The following is a 20,864-nucleotide window of genomic DNA, read 5'->3' on the forward strand; positions in this document are numbered from 1 at the left end:
CATCTCCGGGTCTCCCAAGCCTCCAATATTTCTGTCCACAGTAGAGCTATAGGTCGCATTCGAATCCCCGTGCTTCCTCTCTTTGCAGCACCTGTAATTCGGCCTAAGCCCACACCGACACATCCCTTCTCCAATTGCGGCCATTGCAATTCGGCGCCTGAACGAGACCAGGGCACGGTCCAAAAACCTACTACCCACTCTCCTGGAAGCTGGCCTCGTATGCAATCCCAACAAACAAAAGAGGGGATCAAGGTCCAGCCATGTACCCAGGGCTCCTCCCAAGTTTTCCAGCACTCCCATCTAGCCTCTCTCTATGTTGGGGCAGTCCCAGACCATATGATGGAATTCCGGGTCTACCGCTTTACACCTAGGGCAGCCCCTGGGACTGCCCACATATAATACTCTAAGTCTATGTGGGGTGAGGTACGTTCTGTGGACATAGTTGTATTGGATATATCAGAAACGCGTATTCCTGAATACTTTTCAAGGGTGTGCTAGCACTCTCTGCCATTCTACATCCGTCAATTCTCTGCTCCCTGTCTCCTCCCATTTCGTCCGCAGTGTCTGTAAGGACGTCAGTGTAGCATCGATTAGTCAGTGAAATCACTCATGACATCTCAAATGACATCATTGATGACATCATCCACAACAAAAAAACATTGAAAAAGGAACTTATATCTCTTTAAAAAAAAGAAGTATACCAACACAGATCTACATAAACAGCCATTTATATATCAATAACAGTATTGGGAGACTCACACCAACTCACACAGCGTTAACACAATCAATGAGATTCCAAACATTACTAAAACACCTATTCATACGAAACGAGAGCTATTCATTCTCAAACTGACACACTCATGTAGGCACTCAGATACCAACAAATAAATGTGTAGAACCAATCCCAAAAAGAAAAATGAAAACCACATAGCTACTAATATTGCCTCTGATTCACTCATATAACCACTCACACACTTCCCGATCTACTCACAAACACATCCACTCAGTATGCACTGCAGACACTTATACACAAAGTACGTCAGGTCTACAATAACTACCACACATACTCGCTAACCTGCACAATCAATGACACAACCAGACACTCACCAGTTCAGACAGTACCACACCAAATCACTTACTGAAAACTGCTCACATTTCCATTTATTTGCATATACAGTGACTGATGCAGCCTGTCACTTATCTATAAATTCACTCATTCAGCACTTAGGGGGTCATTCCGACCCCGGCAGGCGGCGGAAGCCGCCCGCCTGGCGGGAACCGGCAGAAGACCGTACCGCGGTCAAATGACCGCGGCGGTCATTCTGACTTTCCCGCTGGGCCGGCGGGCGACCGCCAGAAGGCCGCCCGCCGGCTTAGCGGGAAAGCCCCTTCAACAATGAAGCCGGCTCCGAATGGAGCCGGCGGAGTTGAAGGGGTGCGATGGGTGCAGTGGCACCCGTCGCGATTTTCAGTGACTGCAAAGCAGACACTGAAAATCTTTATGGGGGGCTGTTAGGGGGCCCCTGCACTGCCCATGCCACTGGCATGGGCAGTGCAGGGGCCCCACGACACCCGTTACCGCCATCCTGTTCCTGGCGGTAAGAACCGCCAGGAACAGGATGGCGGGAAGGGGGTCGGAAAACCCCATGGCAGCGCTGCTTGCAGCGCCGCCATGGAGGATTCCTTTGGCCAGGGGAAAACCGGCGGGAAACCGCCGGTTTCCCTTTTCTGACCGCGGCTTTACCGCCGTGGTCAGAATTGGCCAGGAAGCACCGCCAGCCTGTTGGCGGTGCTTCCGCGGTCGTTGGCCCTGGCGGTCGATGACCGCCAGGGTCAGAATGACCCCCTTAGTGACTAATACAATGTTACTCATCCAATTAATCACCAATATATCCACTAACACATCCACAAACTCACTCATATAATCAGTCACACACCCACTAATTAATCCATGCACTAAGGCATACACATAGTCACTCACCAATGCAGACACTGACACACCTAGTCACAAACCAATACAGCTACATAGACATTCATTCACTCTCATATGAAGGTACAGACATATCCACACAGTTAAGGAAAAAGCTATAAATACATCTATTCTATCACCTGTGCAGGTAGCCACTCACCCAGTTAGTCACGAATAGAGTCAAAAACACAGTATGTCACTCAACTATGGAAGCAAGAACACACCAAGTCACCTCTACAGCTACTCACTCTCCCAGTCACACATCTATACCACCACTTATACTCACTAGATGATGTCATTAGTGATGTTATTAGTGATGTCATTTGAGATGTCATGACTGAAGTAATATGTAAGGCCATAGCACAAGTTATAGTTAGCTGAGGTAACCATAACTGCTGATTTTTTTTTGGTTTGATAGGAATAACATTAAACACTAACTATAACATTTATGTAACATTTTTTTTTATAGTAAATATATATATATATATATATACATACATATATTATATACACACACACACATATATGTACAGATATGCATACATATGAATATATACATATGTTTAAACACTATGGGAGATTATTTACAAGTCTCTTGCACTGCTGGTGCATCACTTTTTATATGGTAAATATATATTTTAAAAGATAAATATCTCTCTCTTTACATTCCTCATGCCAACACCATTCCTCTTTAGAGGTCAGCAGCACCAGGTGATTGCTGTGTTGGTAGCCTATATATACATACATGCAATAAGACTTTGTATCTTCTGCTACTACCCTGAACCTTGTGCGTTCTCTTTTAACCATTTGAGCTTATGGGACCAAATAAGATATTGCCTGGAATTCTAAAAGGGTTCCTTTGATTTAATGTGCTGCCCATTTTTTTCAAAAATACAAGAATCATAACGAGGGGTGCTGAAAGCAAGATGCGCAAGCACAAATTACCTAATCCTGCGAAGTCCAAGAACACTACACTAGAAGGGTTTTATGAGCAAGAAGTATGGGTAATTGAAAAGGAGATTCAGCTAGCATCACATAGAGGTCTGTGGCTGCTGAAAACCTCAATACAATTTCTTTGGCTGATCCTTCTAAGCCATCTGCCCCTGTTGAGGAATTGCCAGGAAATGGGTCTGGGGCGTGCTGTAATGTGGCGCAAGAGTGTACGTCCAATGCATCTTTAATCTTGCCCCCTGTGGATGGAACTCCACCAGCAAAGTGCAAAAAGCACTGTAAGCAAACACGATCATTAGCCACTACGGAAAAACCCATTTCTTTATGCCCTTTCCCTTTCACCTCTGCTCGATCATCTGATGGCCATTGAAAGGACATTAGCTGAAACTGGGAAACTTGGTCATGGGGCACATGAAAGGGAACATTCAAACAGAGCTGAAGAATGCTCTGCCTTTTGTACTTCATCTGCTGCAGATGCTATTTAGGCCCCTTTGGGCTCTTGTCAGCCACGTGTGCTTTCCCACCAGCAAGTGTCTGGTCACACGTTACCTCATCAGACCTGCATATTGTCCACACCTCGGGCATTGAATGCCTTGTCAATTTTACCAGAACAAGTGAAACACAGAGACCATTCTACAATACAGCATCAACAGCCGGGTGTTTACCGATATGTAGTGATTTTGACTAATGTCCAAACTTGATCCCCTTACAACGGAGAGCACCATGCAGTTAATGAACAAGGCCACTCATTGGCTCCATTCCTATGTCCAGCATAAAGCCAATCTATCTTCAAGTATTTTGTTTGCTCGCAGAGTGGCTTGGGTGGGCCATCTGGAAAAGGAGCTTGAGGGAGTTGTGAGGTTAACTTTGCAAACCCGTTTGTTGCAGGGCGCCTCATTCGTACCTCTTATCTAAATCTAATCAAGGCTAGTGAGATTAAAAATTTGCCTCTGGGGTATTTTTATAGAGACTTAAGAGGGAGAGCTGGGCATTTGAGAGGTAGACATGCACCTGTAACTATCAATGAGCAAAGTGTGCCTCATCGAATTAGCACAGCCAATCAATTTTCTGCTTTGTCGGGATTGGGTGATAATGACTGAGGTAATATATTGAATCAAATGGGGGGTACTCTGTGACTTTGCCAATGACCTGAAGGGAGCTGAGACATCTTGCCATTATTGTGGAGCCTGTTGCTAAAACTGAGTCCACAACTGCTATCTACTCAAGGCACAATGAAGATGTTCTAAGATTTCTTTCTTGTAATGTAGCTGACCTAAATTCCAAGTTTGGGGACCAAGGTTTGGGGTGTTTTGTTGACTCTTTTCATGTGTGCCTTTTTCACAAAACCTGGGCAGATTAACCACAGTACAGACCGGGCTTTCTGAATTTTAGTGTTGCCACAGAACTTTCAACTTCGGGTCGTCCCTCAGGGGGGTTAACTATAAGGCCTCTCTTCCTTTGAAAACCAAGTTACTAGATATAAGATCTGCTGATATTTTGGGGTTACAAATTTCATCAAATAAATCTTCACCGGTAAGAATTCTTTATGTGTATGTTTGCTGTCCTAAGGGCAAGAGGGCTTCCTCAACTGTACAGGTCCTCGATGATTATCTGAATTCAGTCACTATTTTATTGTCATTCCTTAATAGTTGCAGGTGATTTTAATGTGATATTTGAACCCCAAAGAATTTTAAATAACTTGCTGGAAGAAGATGACAGGGTTTGGAATATTCCTAAATTAGAAATTCCCAATATAGGCAAAACAGGTCCTGTAGCCTCCCACAGAGGAACTTTTGCTGTCACTTATGCGTTATGGGCACGTAAAGGTCGATAACGATTTGATAGCACTTCCAGGCACACTTTCAAAAGAGCCAGACGCAAAAGTAGAATTCATTATATCTTGCTGGACCTGCGATTGTGGCTTAATTTGGAAGATATAATGGTGGCTGACAGGGTAGAAAAATATCATAATGCACTTATGTTGCTGCTAACAGGTACCATAATTAAGGCTGCCTCTGTTTTCCATTCTAATATTAGAAGGACTGTTAGATGGTCCTGTATTAGAAATTTCCCAGTAAAATACGCTGGTATCTATTGCTGGCTTGTTAGAGCTTTATTATAATTTTCTGTAGGAGAGACTCCCCATTATAGCCTTTCATGAGCAGATGGTAAAGTGTCTTAAAGATCACTTTGTTATGCTGGTTTCATCATACAAAACTAAGGCTGCAGGAACAGGATGGTTTAACAGTGCATGCCAAAAGGCAAAGTCAGAGTTGATCAAAGCTACAAAGGGGGGGAGTGATAGACGCAGTTGTAGCTGCTAGATAAAAGTATAAGCTCACTGAAATCCCTAGCAAAAGAGTGGGAGGAAAAGAAATGGCACAATTTAACTGATAGTTTGAATAACAAAAATAGTAAGGAATTATTTTGGAACCTCTTTTCACAGGGCAGTGCTGACTCTAAAAAGGTAGAGGAGTTCCATATCCAACCTCAGGCATGGGTCAAGTACTTCGGGGAATTATATGCAAATTCCGAGAAGGATGCTGACTCAGATGATATTATCAACAGTTACTGAGGAATACAGAGGATGGGAGTTTGAGCCATATCAGCGTCACATAAGATGAGACTATAATGGCAATCAACTCCATAAAGTGGGGGGAAGCATGATGCTTACACAGTACAGGGGTCAGATATAGGTGTTTGGGCCCCAGACCTAAATCTACTTAATAATTTAATAGCGCAGGGCTCGGCCATTTCTGCCACATGGAGAGGGGCAGAAATTATTCCAATATTTATAAAGGCCCCAGAGATACTCCAGCCAATTACCAACCCATTAGTCTTATTGACACTGCTCCAAAAGTTTTTCGCAGGCTAGAATGAGTCTAGACTGGATACAGGAGATGAAGGTTCTCTCCCATCTACAAGCCGGGTTCAGGGAAAATACCAGCACAATCGATCAAGTCTTCCGTTATTCCCTTTTGGTTTGGAATACTGTCAAGCTGAGACATGAGAACCTTTATGTTACCTTTATTGATTTAAAGGAAGCGTTTGACCTTGTTCCCAGTGGTCAGCTTTGGTTTGCTCTTCATAGAATGGGCCTGCTGATCCATTGTTATCCTTGGTGAAATGCCTATATACTGATAATCACACACAAGTCAGATGGGGGGCCAGGGGAGATCTGACGGACACAATCCTGATTGAAAGAGGTGTACATAAAGGCTATGTCCTAGCCACAACATTATTTACTCTTCACAACAGTGGGGTAATTGGGCACTTGTATAACTGCAATAATGATTTTCCAAAATTGGGAGCTGAGAAGATTCCAACTCTCCCTTTTGCTGATGACACCCTTTTATTATCAAAAAGCCCTCAGGGTTTACAAATCCTGCTCAATACATTCTCCAGCTTCTTGACTTGTTTGGGTTAGAAATAAACGTCAATAAGACAAAGTTTATGGTTTTTAATCCGCCACTGTCCTTTGAGGGGAAAATGCACATTCATGGTGTTCCCCTGGAGGATGTGAAGGAGTTTGATTATCCTGGGTTGAGATTGATGAGCTCCCTTTCATGGTTAGTGCAATTTCAGAAAAGTAAGGTGTCATATCAACACAAGGCCGGGGCTGTTTTGAGGGCACTAAAGACTTCTACTTTTCACCCCCTATCACCAGCTCTGCAGGTATATTGTGCAAAAGCATCTAGTGCAGCCCTATATGGTTCTGAGGCATGGGGCACTGACAATGCATCCCAGTTGGTGCCAACAGAGAATAGTTTATGCGTTCCCTCGCGGGACTCGAGCAAAATACTCCTTTGATCCCTCTAAGACTAGACTTGGCACAACAGAATATTTCAGACATCGCTGATCTTAAGACCCTGTTATAATGGGTAAGGCTGTGGTCGACCAAAGATCTGAGAGAGTATCAGATAGCACTCAAGGAGTTAATAGAGCTAGAAGTTGGAGTTAGAACTCTGTAGCTTAAATTTGTTAAGACATGGCTCACCAACCTGGATCTGAGTGGGCTCTGGAATAATCCTTCAATAAGCAAGAAGCGGGTAGTGGTCGATCTGAAGAGTAGATATTGGGCATTTGTCAATAATAATCGTTATTTGAAGTCATCATTGGGTATCTTAACGGAAAGCTTTTCAAATGTAAAATGTATTTTCAAATTTGAAGATTTTATTGACAAAATTGAGCCCACCTGAGGCGAGAACCCTATATTTGAAATTCCGCTGTGGAATTTTGCCTGTGAATAAGAACAGAAGCACATGGAGTGCGTAGCTGAGAAACTATCCAAAATGTCAATGCTGCACAATTCCTCTTGAATTAGTAGCACATTGTATGTTCTTCTATCAGGTGTATGCAGACGTTATGAAATCTTGGCTGGTTCCTGCCTGCAGAATGCTGGGAGTGAGGAACTTTGCTACTGAGCTACACATTTCAACTACAGACAGCACTAAGGGCCAGATGTAGCAAGCAGTTTTGCCCATTCTGTGTCTATGGGAAAATGTGTTCGTACATATGGCCCTAATTTACTTGTGTTTTCGGTATCCAGATACTTGTATAAAGCTTTGAGGCTGAGGCACAAAATTAGTGTAGCCTAACTGTGCTCATGTCAGTTCTACTATTAATGAAATGTGTGTCTTAGATGTCTTTAGGAGAAGGGCACTATGTAGTGATGTTTCACTTAATAGGTCTGAACTCTAAATGAATATGTCCTGCGTGGTTAGGAATTGGCTGTTCTTGAGCATCCAGAATTGTATTCAGTCAGGCCGACGTTTTGGTGTAATGACTGTGGCCCTCATTACAAGGCTGGTGGTCATGAGACCCCCCACATTAAGAGTTCTGAGGCTTGGCAGATGCCAAGCCTCCACAACCCAGCCAGGCCTGCAGGTGCAGTCGCTCTGCAGCGGCCGCTGGGGAGCACCTCCAACCCGGCGGCAGGCCTCAGCCTGCCGTCCGGATTACAAAGCTGCAAATCACCAGGCTTTCCGTGGCGGTCACCCCGCTACAAAAACCCTGGCGGTCACGCACCCTTCATTCCTGTCACTGGCACACACATACACACATATCCACACACATGCACACATCCCCCCCACCTGTTCGCACACTCACACACCTTCACTCATGCATGCATACACCTACACACCCATTCAGCATACGCATACATGCACTCAGACACATCCACCCACTCGCATTCATCAACACAGACACCCACATTCACGCGCACATACACGCACACATTCACGCACGCATTCAGTACCCCCTCCCACCTCCGCAGACATGCGCACACGCACCCAAACATACAGACCACCCTCCCCCATCGGACACCCAATTAGATCCTCAGTCGAGGGGGTCGTCTGGGAGGGGATGGGTCCTGGCGGACTTCCCTCGCTGCCAGCAGGACTCCGCCAAGCTGTATTACGGCTTGTAATATGGCAGGCGGAGTCCTGCTGACGTGACGGTGCTGGCGAGGGACTCCCCTCCACAGCGCCGACCGCCAGCACAACTCCTAGCTGCTTTCCCCCTTAATAATGGCAGAAATCAGCCAGCACTTGTGATATGGGGGTCTGCTGACCGCCAGCACTGGAGGTCAACTGGCGGGTTGGGCTTTGGCGGTCAGTGAAATTGACCACTAAAGTACAAATGAGGGCCTGTATTCTTTGGAGATTGGTTGGACTTTCAACATGTCTTACGTATTTTGTTTTTATTTTCTTTATGAGGTAATAATTTTTATTTCCAACTAATGGACTAATTGCGATTTTTACACATATGTTTTTTAAAATTCACACGGTACTGAATTGTTTTTAAAATGATCTTTTATGGCTGCGATTGGTGAAATAAAGATTTAAACCTCTATATATATGTTGGACCTAACCCTTTTTGCAGGGTCATCCCCAAACTGTTTGCCTCCTTCCTCCTATTTTTTTTGACAAGTTTTTGTTGGCCTTAGTGCATATGTTCTCTGTGTAAATTGTATTGTTGATTGGTCCATACATGATTGGCATATTGAATTTACTAGTAAGTCCCTAGTAAAGTTCACCAGAGGAGACGGAAATGGGGTGGGCTGAGTCCCAGGGTGCCCGAGATCCAGTCTCAGGGCCTGGAGGGTTCCATGAGTGAACATCAGGAGGGAAGCCTAGACTGTACCGTAGGGCCATCTGCTGAGGGACACCCAATAGTGTCAGGAGAACTTGGGGGGATGCTGTAGTCAGCATACTACCAGTTCTGGTGTCTGGCAGTACAACTACTAGTGAGGGGGTGCAGAAGTCCAGACAGATGGTTGAGAGGGGGTTGCAGGCACCAGTGGAGAACTTGGAGGGTCAGGGGTTATCTCTGAGGTCAGAGTTCCTCAGGATTGACCTTGGTGATACCATTTCTGGGTGGGGGTAACCAGGCTCTGCCAGATGAGCAGAGGTCAGGGGACCGACACCAGCGAGACTCTCATGAAGCCCTTAGGGAAGGTGTTTCCCTTGTGGGGGGTAGGTGTGCTCCCAAGGAAGTCCTAGCGTGCCAGGCAGTGGTCCAGTCTTAGGGCACAGACCATTGGATGGAGAGTCACGTGCAGGGGGTAAACCCTAACCTGATGGGGGGGGGGCGGTTTGCCCAATCACCCCCTGTGTGGCCTCTAGGGATACTCTCCAAAGTGCCCTAGAGGTGCGCAGGACATGTAAATCAAATGCTACTAGTGGGCCTGCAGCACTGGTTGTGCCACCCACATTAGTGGTCCAGGAAGTGTCTGAGTTGGTAGGGGCAGAGGCTCTGTTTATTGACCCAAATGTGCCTTTGAAGTGGGGGAGACTTCAAAGAGTGGCTTAGAAGTGCACCAGGTCCCCTTTCAGTTCAATCCTGTCTGCCAGGGTCAGGACTCCCCCCTGACCTGCAGGGAGGGGCAACTGCTAATAGTGCCCCTACCATGTTGGATTCTGAGGGGGCCACTCCTAGTGGGGGGTGCAGGACCCCAGAAGGAGTGGTGGGGGCAGAGCCTCACCCCTGACCCTGGTCCAACCTGAGGGTACAGACCCCAGGTTGGAAAACCAGTTGCAAGTTAATATCCCTGCATTGGTGGGAGAAATGTGCAGGACTGCTTCTACAAGCAGCCTGACAATTCTGGATTTTGGGGGTGCTGCTCCTAGAGGGAGGGTACAGAGCCCCAAAGGGGAAGACCAGTGTCAGGCTGTTATCCCTGACCTGGTGGAAGGGTGAGTGGTCAAAGGGTGAAAGGCACCTGGGGCTACTGCCCCCCACTCTCTACAGTCATGGTGGTTGGAGAGCCTTGAGAGGCCTGGGGCCTGTCTCCCATCCCTGACAGCTGTCAGTGGCCACCGTGGCTTGCTGTCCTGGTGGACAGAGTTGCCCCTGGGGAGGGGTACAGGAGTCACACTCTGGGGTTGGAATGGGCCACACCACTGTGTTGGCCCTGGTGGTACCTCTGTGAGTGAAGTAAGGTTAGGTGCTGCACAGATGGTATCTTCAGGTGAGGAGAGGGGTCCCGCATGGGTTAGCTTAGCGGGCCCTGAGAGTACGGACAGAGAGATCCAACTGGAGTCAGGAAGGCGTAGAACTGGAACATACCCCTGCTGTTGTAGGCCAGGGTCCCTGTTCTATCACCCCAATCAGGGAAGTCCATCAAGGTATTCATTGGTCTCCCCTGGTTTTAGGCTGGTGGGGGATTGTGTTGGATCTGGTCCTTTTTGCAGGGTCATCCCCAAACTGTTTGCCTCCTTCCTACAAGTTTTTCTGACCAGTTTTTCTTGGCTTTATGGCTCTGGGCACTTTATCACTGCTAAACAGTGCTAAAGTGCAATGCTCTCTGTGTAAATTGTATTGTTGATTGGTCTATCCAAGAATGGCATATCCGATTTGCTAGTAGGTCCCTAATAAAGTGCACTAGAGGTGCTCAGGACATGTAAATCAAATGCTACTAGTGGGCCTGCAGCACTGGTTGTGCCACCCACATTAGTGGTCCTGTAAATAGGGCCCAGACCTGTCAATGCAGTGCCTGTGTGTACTGTTTTAACCCGTCATTTCAACTTGGCAAGTGTACCTACTTGCCAGGCCTAAACCTTTCCTTTTGATACAAGTAAGGCACCCCTAAGGTAGGCCCTAGGTAGCCCCATGGGCAGGGTGCAGTGTATATGAAAGATAGGACAAGTACTGATGTGGTTTACATGTCCTAACTGTGAAATACTGCTAAATTCGGTTTTCACTGTGCAAGGCCTATCTCTCTCATAGGTTAGCATAGGGGTTGCCTTTATATATTCTTAAATTACAGATTCCCTTTGAGAGCAGATAGAAATAGGGAGTTTGGTGTATCTGAACTCACAATTTAAAAATACACCTGTTATTGAAGTTGGTTTTCAGATTGTTTGTTTGAAAATGTCACTTTTAGAAAGTAGGCATTTTCTTGCTTAAACCATTCTGTGACTCTGCCTGTTTGTGGATTCCCTGTCCGGGTCAGACTGACAGTTGGACTGTTTGTAATCCCCTCTAGACAGTGAGACAAAGGGAGCTGGGGTGTAGGCTGCATATCCTGATGAGCCATCTGAGCTGGAGAGGAGGGGGGATTGGTCACTTACACCTGAATGGGCTCTGTCTGCCCTCGCAAAATGCAGTGCCCAATCCTGTGCTGTGTGTCTGGGGCCTGGCCTGAGCAAGGCAGGATCCTATAAACTACAGAGACTTTAATTTGAAGTTTGTCTACTTCAAAGGTAGAAAGGGGTATAAGTATTGGACCCAAAAAAGACTTTAGATCACTTATGGAACCAAGAGAAAACTCTGCTAAGGTGAAGAGCTGAGGAGAAGTGCTGCCCCTGTGACTGTGCTTTGTTGGACTATCCTGCAGTCGCTGCTTCTGCCTGTGAAAGGGGACAAGGACTGGACTTTGTTGTGCATTCCTGCATGAGAAGAATCTCCAAGGGCTTGACTGAGCTTGCCTCCTGTTCTGAAGTCTCAGGGCCATCAAAGACTTCCTCTGCTAGCACCTGGACTCTCTGCTGAGACTCCTGCCCTGGCAAGTGGTGCCCTATCCAGTCCCTCGGTCCTTGAAAAGTGAAGTTGGCAGAACAAAAGCTGAAATCCACGCACAAAATGCTGTGCGGGAAGATTTTCACTGCACAATCTGCAATGCGCCTGTTGAACGACGCGCCACCCTCTCCATGGCTGAAATCGACGCTCCACCTGCATTGCGGCAGGGAGAACGATGCGTCGCAGGTGGAGAAACAACACAACACCCGCTTGCAGCTGCTGATAATGATGCAAACCGCACAAAGTGTGGTTTTCTAACATCGTGCAACTGGATTTCTCACGCATCGTATCTGGACATCAAAGTCATCGTGAACCTGCGTGGATCTGAGGTGCCCATCGGGAATCAATACATTGCTGAGCCAACTGGAGAAGAAAACGATGCAAGGCCCCACTTGCAAGTAAGGACTTGACGCATCGCTGACTTTTCTGACGCACGCTCACCCGTGCGGCTTTATTTTTTACACAAACCAAGTACTTTGTGTAAAATCAACGTTTCCATTGTTTTCAATGGAGTAAGACTCTTATTCTTTTGAAAATTCATATTTTAACATGTATGTTGGATTTTTGTCATTTTGGTCTTGTTTGATTTAGATAAATATTACCTATTTTTCTAAACTGGTATGGTGTCCATTTTGTAGTGTTTTCAATGTATTACTATGTGTGTTGGTACAAATACTTACACATTGCTTCTGAGATAAGCCTGACTGCTTGTGCCAAGCTACCAAGGGGTAAGTAGGGGTTATCTAAGTCTGCTTCTCCATTGACCTGGCTAGTGTGAGGATCCCTGCTTGGACAGAATGCAAACTGACTGACAACCAGAGACCCCAAGAAATAAGTGACTCAAACAGATGATCTCACCAAAGAACAAAAATATATGTCTAATACAATGTTTCAGCTTCCGCCTTCCTCAGGTAGTACAAGATGGCTTGCTCAGTGGCTGCACAGCTGACACTGCTGGATTTTCAAAAAGCATCATGAGTGAAGATTCCAATTGGAATGTGGAATCAATGCAGTCCTGAGAACTCTTCAGATATGCAGAAATCAAGTGGTATTGTCCGTGATGTTCAGTCCATCTGGATAAAGTGATTTTAAACTGTGCATCCAGAAATGTTCTCTGATGTCCAGTAGTTCTTCCTTTAAAACATATTCCACAGGGAAAACCTTCAAATCTGATAGTAAACAGTCCACAAGGTTAAAATGGTTGGCTACAGGCTGGTCAAGTTTCTTGTTAATTATTGCTGATTTATGGTTCCTAAAAATCTTCATCGTTGTTGCAAATTCATCTTCTGTTTTAATTTTAATTGGATATTGCCCATTTTGCGTAACGTGGACTCATCAAATTGACCAATCAAATTGTTTTGTGTATTTTAGAACAGTGGCGGACATTCTAAGTTTCAGTCAGTCCTCTCTTGGTGTGTGTCCAGTGACATTCCCCACTTTGTTCTTGAACTGTTAACTTGTCCTCTTGGACTTTTCCTGTTTTCTATGTGCAGCCTGTGTTCTGCCCTTTCCCCCTAATGATGCTTCTAATAGACTTTGATGAAGATTCTCTGCTTTGTCGGGATGATAATTGTCCACCTTGTCCTGACTTGCTAATTGAGTTAGCGTGTTGACACCTGCCTCTTTTTCTAGTTAGAATGAACTTAGCCCGAGATAGATAACTTTTTTAAATTATTTTTGTTGTCATTTTTTTTCTTTTTGCCCGCATGTGTTAGTCCGTTCCCACACATGCTTGTCCTAATTTATGACAGTAATAGGTTGTCCCTACACCTTTACCATCTAATTTGACATATTGATGTGTGAAATTGGCTTTACTAATGTCATCAACAAATGATTTGAAATATGTTTCTGTTTCACAAATTGTTTGTTTGCTAGTATGTGTAATTCTTTTGGAATGCTTAATGGTGCTGATACTGAGTAGATTAAATTTGCTTCATAGATTTTGTCAGCCTATAGTTTTTCTTTATTTGTATAATATAATGTTGCACACAATTTACGTCACTTTGGCTTTGTGGTTATAATAAATTTTGAAAATGTTTACAGACTGGAGTTGTTTTCTGTGGCTACATTGGTCATGGTGTTTAAATTTTGTTGTTGGGTTGATTGAGATTGGAATGATTGTATACGGTTAACCACACTCCTCACTGGGTCCAAAACACATTAGCAGTTTCTCTTGGGCAATTCCTGCCCTTGAGCTTTTTCAAGGTGTTAGCACAGAACACACTTTCATATGTTGGTGTGTGTAAATGAGAAAGGCAGTGATTTGCTGCAAGGGCGAAGAGAATGATGCCTCAGTAGAGACAGTCAAATTTGCTTTTGACCTGACAACTGCAGAACTGAAAGAGTCTAAGTGTTTATTCACTTTACAAAGCTTTTCTTACTCACTTCATGATGGAAAACCACTCACTGTCCACAACACAGACACAATGATAATCTGCCTGTGAAGATCAAGACATACAGAATGTCAGGAGAGGTCTTGGAGTTCCTCAAGGCAGAGGTGGCAGAGATGCTGGAGTTGGGTGTTGATAGGCGCACTTGCAGTTCATGGGCCTGTGCAATAATACTGACACACATTGTCCAAAACTGATGTCCACTGTCGTACTGCACCCCTGATGACACTGCTGAAATGTAGCTCCCCATAATACCAGGAAACCCCATCTATCTATTGCCTAGCCTATTAAGTTCTACCCATGCAAGTTATATTTGTTCTTCCCTATATGTTTAACCCTAGTATATGAGTTTGTATTTCTCATCAGAAATATATAATCTAGCAAAGACATGGAGGTTTCCTCACTTTACATTCCAGGTACTGTACTGTGCATACATTAATTGCCTGTTTATAATTGTGAAACTGTGTCTGCAATTAGGCTGATTCCGGGTAAGGGCCTTATGATGTGTATACTATGACTGCTTGTGCTGTAATACTGAAAATTAATAAAAACTGTTTGACACTGTTACCCACAAGCTGATGAGCTGGTGGACTAGCTGAGTGCCAAAATGTAACTTAGTATTTTTTTCTGATGAGTGACTACTGGCAGAGGACCTTGACACCCACTGACAAACTGAAGATAGTATTCCCCACCCCTGTCAGTTTTAAAGTTATGCCCAGTCTATTATGGAATGCATATGTAATCTTCTCTTCCCTCGCCAAATAGGTGTTGTGGATTAGTTTTGAATGGTGTACATATTCAGCAGTTCACGGTAACATTATATGGATCACCTGGAAAACGTTTTGTTTCACAAGCAAGGGAGCAAAGTGACCATGAAGGAGAATAAGAGACAAGTCTGTTACCCCTCAGTTGTCTACTTTGGGCATCCAGTAGGTAGTGGCTAGCCCTGCTGGTGACATTCCAAGCAGTATGGCACTAAGCAGAGACCCATGTGAGAGACTTCTTGGGATTCACATAGTTGGACTTTTGTAGTTACCGTACTCACCACTTCGACAGGCCTGTACTACAAGAAACAGTAAAAAAAAAAATCACCTGGACTTAGGAATGTCAGATAATTTTTTTATGATCTAAAGTTTGCACTTTGCAGTGCCTTGTTCTGAAAGCTCCCAAACTGCTCCCATACTGATGCACCTGGCTATATCCTCACACTTGTCTCCTCTCTGCCCTTGTGCTTTTTACATGGGTTGCCAGCTATGTACAGCCTGCGAGCTCAGTGCTCAAAGGTGTTGCAACTGTCGTCATCCTGAGACTGCATCAACCTAGTCTGATTTCCTCTACTGGCAGACCTTTGCCTATTTTATGTTTGCTTTGCCCATTCATTGTTACTTGATTTCCCCATACATGTCTTGCTGTCGTAGCTCTGTATTTACTAATCTGAGCAAGGTGACTTGCTTCGCTGCGTCACATTCTCATAAATAGGCCCCTTAGTTATTATTACCAGAGGGTGTCATTAAATTCTAAGAATTATTGTCTCATGCACGAAAACTCACTTAGAGTACTTCTCTGTGTGTTTCCCAAGCCTCAGTGAGAACAAATATTCCCTGCCTTATTGTGATCTCTTTGTAGTTTCAGGCAGATCATTTCAAGGAGCATGCAAACTGTAATTTATGATGGATAGTCTACTGTTATTTTGCTTTCTACTCTGCTTCTTTTTCTGCTATTTACCATTTCTAAGGTTATTCCAATGTATAGCCCATATTTATTAAATGTTTGTGCCACCTTACCATAATTTTTTTTACGCTGAAGCAGCGCTAACTTAACTCCATATTTATATTTTGACCGTAGACCTGCTTAGCTTCAAAATATCAGGGTTAGCGCCATTTTTAGGGAGTGCAAACCCACCTTGCATCTCATAGCGACAATGAGATGCAAGGTAGGCGTTCCCTTCCTAAAAATGATGCTAGCCCTCTAGCACCATATTTAACTCCCTACGCTAAAACCACGCACACCTAGAAAGCAGACCCAAAAAATGATGCTAAGGCCGATTTGCGTCAACATTTAACGCCTGGTCAGACCAGGCGATAAGGTGGAGTTAGTCACATTTCATTAGGGAAACACCATGCATTCCACCATGGTGTCCTTATTTTGGGCACATAGATGCCAACCCCAACCCCCGGCATCACACTCACCCACACCACAGGGACAGTACAGGTGGAGGGAGCCCATCCCAGGAAAGTTTAGATAAGTATATATTTTTTACTATTATGTGCCACTTGGGATCACCTATATGTGGCCCCTGGCTGGCAATGGGTATGTTGGGGTTGTCCTGGGGACACTGGTCCCCAGTGATGGGCATTGGGGTTGTGGTAATGACTCCTGTCTATACTTAGACAGGAGTCATTTTTGGATGCTTGCATGTGAAAAAATGACGCTAGGCTGATTAGTGGCAGATATTTTGTGGCTAATCTGCCTAGCGCCATTTTTTCTACTGTCATCCAACCCCTGCTTGCGTCATTTTTGATGATGCTAGCCACTCCTTAGCACCATTGTGCATCATTTGAATAATATGATGCACAGATGACTCCAAGGAATGGCGTTAGCTTGCGCACATATTTTTGACGCACAACTACACTAGCTCAGTTGTGCGTCATTTTTCATAATATGGGCCAATATGTTTTCTCTCCCTAATTGTTTTCTTTTCTTGTACAGGTGTTACCCAGTTCCTGTACACTCTTCAGATCCCAGTCTATGCCAACCTTCTCCAGTCTTCATCCCTGTCCTGTTCTTCGCCTTCCAAGTCTCAAATACTCCTTTGTATATGCTACACACCTCCAGAAAATTACGGTGTCCCTGCAAAATCCAAGCTCTCCCTGAAAGCTCTTTAAATCCTGGTCTCAGTAGGGGCAATTTCATTAAAGCAGTCAAAGTAGTGTTACCTGCTTGCTGTGTCCGCATGCAATGATATTAAGGGTTACCGTTGTACTGCGCCCATTACTTACAGATAATCCTCATTACTCTGAGTACTACTCTTCTTCACCACAGTCATGCTACCTTTTTGTTGGTCCTGGGATGGTTTGATCATTTCCCGGGGAAGTTTGGTAATCAACAAAAGAGAAACTATTAGAGGACGCCCCTTTTTAAGTTGTCCTTCAGATGGGAAGGCTTTAAGATATATTTATAAAGAGATTTATTTATGGGTTTTTCAGTTCTAGATATTTATGTTTAGCTTGCAACACAATGCCTGTCTTCAGATATGGGACACCCTTATACAGTATGGCCAGTGATGAGAAGTGTAGGGCTCGTTTTATTGATGATTAGCAATAGGTAATTAAGGATCAACACTCACATGGCATAGGGTGGTGCATTTGTCTCTTCTCCCTTTTGGCAAAAACAGTCTTCTTTTTCAACTATTTATTGAATTCCTTTTGTAGAATAAGTTTGTATTACTCTGAAAGTTTATGCGTATGCTAAATTATATTTGGTCCGCTTTGAGAATATCAAAAATTGGAATCCTGAGATTTTTAAGCTGAATCAACAGGCTGGTAAAACCCCTCTTTGCTGACATCACGCTAAAAAACAATACTTGCAACATGACCAAAATTTCATAAATTGAGCACTAATAAACATACTCTGTAACACATCTTCAGGGAGTGTACCGCAGCAGAGATTGCCTTTATCCAGCTGTGCATGTCTCCAGGGCTGTCTGCCTGCAAAATACGCACAAGAATGTAGTTATTAAATTTCTGTGAGATCCATGTGTACAACATTGCACAAATTCTCACACTCGGCACACTTTAATCCACACCTGCTATTGGAGCTATGATCTCACTAGGTATAAGGTACACATGCTTTGCTTCCTCACTCCACCTGTGCATTCTACTAAGATTTCCCAGGTGCTGGGCACACATCATTATGTATCTGACTAGTAGTCACCCTTGTTCAAAGTACAGTGAATGAGGAATGTGATCACCATATTCATTGAAAAAAAACATTTTACATGATTGTCTACACGTATTTTACCAACCACAGAGGGTAACCCAAGAAACCCAAAGGGTTCTGGGTAAAACTTTATTACAAAAACAACATGAACCCCTGGGAACAAAATGTGACCACAGTCACCTCACCCCTCATACATACACATGCAACATTGCCATTCAATCATTCCAAGGAACATTATTTATTACAAATACCACATATATATTTACTTCATGTAAATACAATTTGTATAGTCCCCCATCATATCACAACAAAAGGAGAAACAGGACAGAACCAAGTGCAATTAAGATCAAGTGCTCGTGTTTCAGAAAGAATAGGAAATGACGGATTGATTGATCAATTCAAAACAATACATTAAAATGAATATCATGAAATAGCCTATTGGTTACTCCTTCAACCATGTTGAATCACAATATTAGTTCATAAACAGAATTATATCCCCAATTTGGTCCTCTTCAACAGTAAACCAAATCCAGGCTAGAGCATTACTGTCGACGTTTTTACCCCCTCATGCTCTTAGGCCAATTACCGGCTCCACACGGGTCTTCCTCAGCACTGATCGACAAGGGACACCTACAATCATCCAAATGAATAAATCAACCTACATATCACCAACTTCATCTCCTTTGTAATGTACTGCGTCAACATCCTATCCATACTCACCCACATAACTCCACACTACATTAAATATCCATCTTCATCAGTAACACTTAATGAGTCCATCAATCTAAAACACAAAAGAACAAATAAACTACTATAATTGAACCCTCACATCTACACTATCAAACATACATGAGACAACCCTGCATAGACACTCTTAACTCAACTATCATAGGAATAATCCACACAGTTTCTACTTGAATTCAGATCACTTCAAAACCTTCCATATATCGTCTCTTCTAATTCAATTTAATGGCCTTAAATTAAAACAAATTAATCCCATTCATGTATTATTCAAAATCAAAATAAACCTAATCACAACCCCAAACTTTTTTTATCACATCACAATCCCCAATAAATACTACATCTCTCAAACGTTGGTATTTTATCCGACCAACACCAGAGTCTCCCTCTGCTTCACAACAAAACAGATAAGGAACCCCCCACTTATCAATATTATCTCCAAACAACACCCATTTATGTTCTTAACAAGAATGTTACACCTAGAAATTTGCTAAATCTGAATGGAGCCCAATCCCTCCAGTCGTGATTAATCAACTCAACAATGCCTCTCTTTTACAGCGTACCTGATTTCAACAAATGCCGCCTTACCCTTTTGTTGCCAGCATTCCTTCAATCTCACATCCTTCTTCTAAAGAAAACACACGGTCTCTTTGTGGACGCATACGTATGCATCGTCACGTTAGAATTGTTAAGAGTACGGAGTACTTGTATTCAAAAGTGCTGCGTCCCTCCAACATGTAGCCTTCCCGGTGGACCCATGCGCTCACGCCGGGATCTTAGAATGCCCAGAATGCGGAAATACTCGCATTCAATATACCACGTCCCGCCGAGGGTCCAATAACGAATTCATAATATCCATTCTGAGTAATTCTTACGCACGCCTATGTCATCCTAGAAAAAAACGTTTGACATACGGAAATATTTGTCTTAAACTGTACTCATATCACTTTCAATCAACAACCTAGTACAGTTTATAATAAACACCACCAATCTCATCCTCTTGCAATATAAAAAATGCATTTTTCAAAATGACTCAGCATAATCATATTTGGTCACATCCAAAACTCTACCACAACTCCATCTCCCAATATCAAAAGTATGCTGAGGACACCATAAACAAGCCAATATCCATATGCAACATACATATCTATGATTTTCATCCAGACATGGAATCTATTCAGTCTCCAAACACTCTCCAAATCCAAAACATCAACTCTTTACAGATTAAGCATGTCATATTTACATCATCTGCATCTATTAATCAGTTGCCAAAGAAAGAAGAGAGCCGTACAAACCTAGACTATACAACTCAGTCTCCAGTCATTCTTCAAGTACAAAACTTCAATTCACTATAAATTGAACATATCACTTTTACATTATCTGCATCTAATAATCAGTAACCAAAGGGAAAGGAGAGCTAATATGTATATAGTCACACAACTTATTCATTGAGAATCTGGCCCACATATACAATTTGTGCCACCCCCCCCATCCTGAATAGATTTATTTATCAGGATAATATTTGAAAAAATATCTGCATAAACCATTTGATAAACTAGCTGTTTGTCTTGCTATCTCCTTATATTCATTCAGACCATGAAGGACAGAATCCAAAACATGGATCCATTTGCATTCCCGTAAGTTGAGGCTATCCAATATATTGCCCCCTCGTCGATTAACATTGATTTTTTCTAACACAGACCATCCCAGTCAGTCCACTGAATGATTCAATGAGGTAAAGTGATCAACCAAAGGTGCACCTTGGGTTTTACATCTAATCCGACTACAATGTTGCATAATCCGCATCTTAACTTTTTGTTTTGTTTGTCCAACATATATTAGATCACAAGGAC

At 43.5% G+C, this 20,864-nt stretch overlaps 1 protein-coding gene across 5 annotated transcripts in view; it reads right to left on the reverse strand.

Annotated features, from left to right (window-relative positions):
* The window catches only part of PLEKHA2 (pleckstrin homology domain containing A2), a 766,829-nt gene that overhangs the window by 11,750 nt on the left and 734,215 nt on the right, over positions 1-20,864 (reverse strand). For all 5 annotated transcript variants that reach the window (XM_069213872.1, XM_069213873.1, XM_069213875.1 and 2 more), the window contains one exon: positions 17,961-18,038. In XM_069213872.1, the coding sequence (XP_069069973.1) occupies positions 17,961-18,038 (78 nt within the window). The remainder of the gene's footprint in view (positions 1-17,960; positions 18,039-20,864) is intronic.

Source organism: Pleurodeles waltl, chromosome 11 (genome assembly GCF_031143425.1).
Source record: "Pleurodeles waltl isolate 20211129_DDA chromosome 11, aPleWal1.hap1.20221129, whole genome shotgun sequence".
In the NCBI taxonomy this organism is placed as follows: domain Eukaryota; kingdom Metazoa; phylum Chordata; class Amphibia; order Caudata; family Salamandridae; genus Pleurodeles; species Pleurodeles waltl.